Below are 5,503 nucleotides of genomic sequence, written 5' to 3'. Positions count from 1 at the left end.
CATGAACATCTAATAGGCCAAATTGTTTATTTAATTACAGTCTGGCTTCAAAAAGAATTTGGAGCGGCACTCAGCAATGGATGTTGATCCAGGATGTCCCCGAATGAGTTTGTTCTGACACTGTGCAGACAAACATCCTCCTCAACTTTCCCACCCCATTTCTACTCACATTGGCCCCATGGGAAATGCATGACTTTTCCTCTGAAGTCACCCTCTCAGTGTTAAACCTCCTCTGCACGGACTTCTACTTGCTTTCCTCAGAGAACCAGCTGGACATGGACAAAGAAAGATTTTTTTCTTTTTTTTTTTGTGAACAAACAGAAAGGAACACGATGCAATTGAATGAACAGTAAAACAGTCTTCAACTGCATGCCATGTCCAAGCTGCATCTCATAAAGCTTGTCTTTCACAGGGAACATTTGTATAAGAAATGAGTTAGACAGAGATAGGAAGGGATAGATATAAATACAGTTAAGGAGTTGTCAGAAGAGTTCATTTGACTTTGGATAGATGGATGGAGCAAGTTCCAAACTCCCTGATGGTCACGAAGCAGCCAGGGAATTGGGAGGTATCTGAGTGAAGACCGAGCAAGGGATGGGGGAAATCTGGAGAGCAGTGGGAAGAGCATGTGTCCAGATGACCTGCTGAAAACATGCCCTGACTTGTGGTCATTTTTTTTTTTATTCTTTTTTGCAATGTTACTGACATTAGCATCTTTCAGACTTACAGCTTCAAAAAGGAAAGAAGGTCCATTTGTGCCTTGCACAGAGGCTGGTGCCCCCAAAACATCCTGCCCAGAACTGCCAGTGGCAGCCCTCAGGGTTTGCACTGACTGAGTCACACTGTGTACTGATCTCTTTTCATTTCCTCAGATCTTGTTTTAGATAGTCACATACAGCACAGGACGCTTCATGCCCTGTAAACATCTGATCACAATTCCTCACAAACCCTCCTTGCTGGTGAGTATGAGATCCAGTAGAGCACCTCTTCTCTTTAATTCCTCTTTCTCTTGGTCATGAAGATGTCAGCTGCGCTCTCCAGGGATCTTCTGGATGGATTATGCCCTGCTGTGCTGTCTCTCCAGAAGATGCTGGAGTGAGTAAAGCCCCTGACTGTGACAAGGGCCTCAAAATGTGAGGCTCCTGTTTGTCTTTTTAGGTCCCCTTCCTCTTGTTCTTCCTGATCAAGAAACCAGTAACATGCACTGCTGGTCTCCTCTTTAAGCCATTTCCATCAGTTCACAGTGGGATCCTCTGCCCTCTCCAGGCAGAGCTCAGTGTGCTCTCACAGAGAGAGCAGTAGCCTATCCTTGTCTTCCTTGACCACCCCCTGTGAAGAGTCCTTATCCCTCTTTTTCATCGCTTCACAGGTGGGAACCATCCTGCCATGTTTCTGTGATCCAAGAAGATCCTAGGTCTGCCAATGCAAAAAGATTTCTAGCTCAAGGAGTTCATAGTTTTGGTGTTCTCCTTAGTGTAAAGACACTTTAGAAAGCTTTCCATTCCCAAAGCATCACTGGATGTATCCTGGCTGGATCCTGTGTCTACACGACGGTAGTGGTGCTCAGAAGGTGGAACGCGGGCAATAGAGCCATTGTGGGGCTTGGAGCTGTCCAGCCAGCACCAACACTCCTAGGGCATGGCTTTCCTGAAGGTGCTGTGCTGCATTTTGCCAGCTGGCTGTGGGTGTGCTGGAGACCCCAGGGAACTGCCATTCAAAAGAGAGCCCAGAACAAACTCAGGTGTCATCATTGAAGGAGCGTAGGTGTGTCCTAGCTTTGTAATGCCTTGAACTCCAGAATATGACACAGATGGAGCAGAGACAATGACCTGGCTCTTACGCTGAGCTCATCCATTCGGTCAGCGGTATAACTCGGCATGCTCCAAGGGGACAGGTGAAAAATGATACTCTCAGGTGTCCTAAAATCAGAGCTCTGGTGTCATTTAGGATGGCCAAGAATACTCCCATTCACATTTGGCTCCCAGCTAATGCTCAGAAAGGAGGTGGCTATCTCTGAGGTTGTCTACCACAGCTTGAAGGCAGTGTTGCCCACATCTAGGAGCACCCCAGACACTTTGTTCATCAGCAATTGTCTGTAAGTGAACAAGTGACTCTGCTGAAATTTTTGCACATGGATGGTGGTGAGGCTCTGGAACAGACTGCCCAAGGAGGTGGTGGATGCCCCAACCATAGAGGCATTCAAGGCCATGTTGGATGGGTTGTTGGACAACGTGATCAGGGGGTTGGCAACGCCACCCATGGCAGGGGGGTTGGGAGTGAGTGACTGTAATGTCCCTTCCAACCTAAGCTACGTCTCCATTATGTGTGATTCTGTGATCATCCAGAAGCCTTTCAGAAGCTCTTGGCCATGGAGACTCATGGACCTCTCCAGAGAGATGGGGAGAAGAAAATCACATCCTCTCCCGCTGAGTTGGGCTGGTCCCCTGGGACACAAGGAGCTCATACAAGCGGGCAGAGCTGCAGAGAAACAGCTGTGCCCGGGAGCAGTTCCTGTGAACCACGTATTAATGCTGGGGGCATGATCTGCAGGTGACAGAGGGAGAAGAGAGAGAGGAGAGGGAACTTACAGGATGTGTGGGATGTGAGCAGGCTGTGAGCTCACTGGAGCAGCATTACTCACAGCCTTTAACACAGTAAGTCTCTCGCTGCAGGCAATGCAGCTGCTTTTCCTGGAGGGATCAGTAAATCGGGGATATCTCATGGCAGCTCAGGCTGCAATCGCTCGTTGTTTCTTTCTCATGGAAAAAGACCTGCTCCATCTGAGGGCTTCCCTGCTGCAACGTCAGAACACAGCCCTGAGGGCTGCGTGTGCCAGGACGGCTGCAGGCTGTGCTTCTGGGGGTGCAGCCGGGTGCCCAGGGCTGTCGTGCAGAGCAGGGTCCCTGCTGTGCCCCAGGGGCTGTGCCGGGTCAGCGACTCTGCCTCCTGCCAGGCTCAGCACTCAGCCTGCCCGGGGAGCTGCCCAGGGTGCTGTGGGGAGACGTGTGGGCAGGGCAGGGGACTTCTGCTGCCACAGCTGCTGTCTGGGGCAGGGCATCACAGCTGCACTGCACCCCAGAATGTTTCCAAGGGTGCTTTGCAAGAGGAGAGACAAGGCAGGGATTTTCCATTTGCTGTTCTTAGGGAAGGGGAAAGGGTTGGAGGCAGGAATCTGAAAGGAGCTGGGAAATAGCAACACATGTCTGAGAATCCTGCATTGCTCCTTTCTCAATCTGCCGTTCTGTGAACAGTCTCCTAAGATGCTTTCAGCCTTCCCTCTCCCTTGTCATTTACAGCAGACGCGAACACGCGCTTACCCTGCCAACAGGACACTTCATCAAAGGCAAACCTAATTGCACAGAGTTTGGAATGAGAGCTCTGAGTGCAGACGGGGTAAAGGTATGGGATGTGGGAACTGATTGTCTCTGAGGATGGTCTTGATTTGTCATTATCTTCTGCACTCCTAACAGCAACTCCACGTCCAGGAATAGCAGAGCAGATGCCCAACAGCAGCTCCATCAGCGAGTTCCTCCTGCTGGCATTGGCAGACACGCGGCAGCTGCAGCTCCTGCACTTCTGGCTCTTCCTGGGCATCTACCTGGCTGCCCTCATGGGCAACGGCCTCATCAGCACAGCCGTAGCCTGCGACCAGCGCCTGCACACACCCATGTACTTCTTCCTCCTCAACCTCGCCCTCCTCGACTTGGGCTGCATCTCCACCACTCTCCCCAAAGCCATGGCCAATGCCCTCTGGGACACCAGGGCCATCTCCTACGCAGGATGTGCTGCACAGGTCTTTTTCTTTTTGTTTTTATTTTCAGCAGAGTATTCCCTTCTCACAGTCATGGCCTATGACCGTTTTGTTGCCATCTGCAAGCCTCTGCACTACGAGACCCTCCTGAGCAGCAGAGCTTGTGCCACCATGGCTGCAGCTGCCTGGGGCACTGGTGTTCTCTATGCTCTGCTGCACACTGCCAATACATTTTCTATACCACTGTGCCAGGGCAATGCCGTGGACCAGTTTTTTTGTGAAATTCCACAGATCCTCAAGCTCTCATGCTTGCAATCAGACTACCTCAGGGAAACTGGATTTATTGTGGTAAGTGTTCTTGCCGTATTTGGGTGCTTTGTATTCATAGTGCTGTCCTACGTGCACATTTTCAGGGCTGTACTGAGGATGCCCTCTGAGCAAGGCCGGCAAAAAGCCTTCTCCATGTGCCTCCCTCACCTAGCCGTAGTTTCCCTGTTTGTTGGCACGGACTTCTTTGCCTACCTGAATCCCCCTTCCCTGTTCTCCCCATCTCTGAACCTGGTGGTGTCATTTTTGTACTCAGTAGTGCCTCCAACACTGAACCCCCTCATCTACAGCATGAGGAACCAGGAACTCAAGGATGCAGTGAGGAAAATGATGGCAAGGACACATTATTTCAGGAGGGATTAACTTCTCATCTTTCTCTACAACAGACTCACTGTTGTTCCTGTAGCAGGCTCATATTATGCATTTTCACCTTTAAAATGCTTATTTATTTCTATTAATTGATACATTTTTTTTGCTGTTCATTTATATGTGTGAGTGTGTAATAAATATTATTGGTTATTATTCCTAAACATGCGTTTGGATTCTGTCTGCTTCTACTGAGGCATCACGCTGCTCTCTATCTCCTGGAGCCCATACGAATTCTGGGTCAGTGCTGACTCTCTCGCAGCCTCTGTTCTTATCTCTGTATCTATAGAGAAATGAGATGCCAGCAGGCACTGTGGAGGTGATACAGGCTGGATTAGCATAAGGGATGTTCGTTTTAGCCTAAGGACCAATAGATTAGTTCATCAAAAGGAATCCAATTGTGCTCATCCTGAAACTTGTTCTTGGGTTGCATATAAATTGTTTTGACTTATAGTGCACCAAATTAGAAAGTTGCTCGTTACGTTATAACAAGCAATGGGAATTTGCCATACTGGGGAGAAAAGAGCTGACAGGTCATGCAGAGGGCACTGTGTTGAGGAGGAAAATGAAATCAAAGGGAGGAAGTAGGTGCTGTAGGAAGGAGGATGTGAGGAGTCAGGGGCTGTGCTGGGGGCACACCTCCGTAGCCCTGCATGCATGCTGCCCCATGCGGTGCCTGCACAGAGCTCCCAGGGGCTGCCTGAGGGGTGGTGGAGCCGGGCTGTCCTGCAGAGGGGAGTGGACACGGAGACACTGTGCTGAAGGGCTGGGGCCCCAAAACCACCCCGGAACTCAGCAACCCCGGATGTGCTGTGCTCATCTTGCCTGGCTCTGCTGCTCTCTCACTGCCCCTCCTCAACAGGACGGGGGGGGAAATAAATTAAACAGCTCTCAGGTGGAGACAAAAAGCACCTTATTTTTTCCTTGCTTAGAGCCTAATGATAACAAATGTTGTGTATTAATGGCTGAAATGGAAGTGATTTGCTATGTTTGTATTTCAGTTTTGTTGTCTCACATCCTGACCTTTTCTTTAACATGGAACAATAATAACTTCCTAAA

General features: G+C 49.6%; 1 protein-coding gene across 1 annotated transcript; it reads left to right on the top strand.

Moving 5' to 3' along the window:
• Window positions 1-3,499: 3,499 nt before the first annotated feature.
• Window positions 3,500-4,441, top strand: LOC136055863 (olfactory receptor 14C36-like). The gene has a single exon (XM_065747738.1). It carries the CDS (start codon window positions 3,500-3,502, stop codon window positions 4,439-4,441), a length of 942 nt encoding a protein of 313 aa, XP_065603810.1.
• Window positions 4,442-5,503: the final 1,062 nt, after the last annotated feature.

This window comes from Cyrtonyx montezumae, unplaced genomic scaffold (genome assembly GCF_038088225.1).
Source record: "Cyrtonyx montezumae isolate F1298 unplaced genomic scaffold, pur_monq_1.0 scaffold_49, whole genome shotgun sequence".
Taxonomy (NCBI): domain Eukaryota; kingdom Metazoa; phylum Chordata; class Aves; order Galliformes; family Odontophoridae; genus Cyrtonyx; species Cyrtonyx montezumae.
The sequence above is the reverse complement of the archived record's forward strand: the minus strand, read 5'-3'. Positions and strand labels throughout refer to the sequence as shown.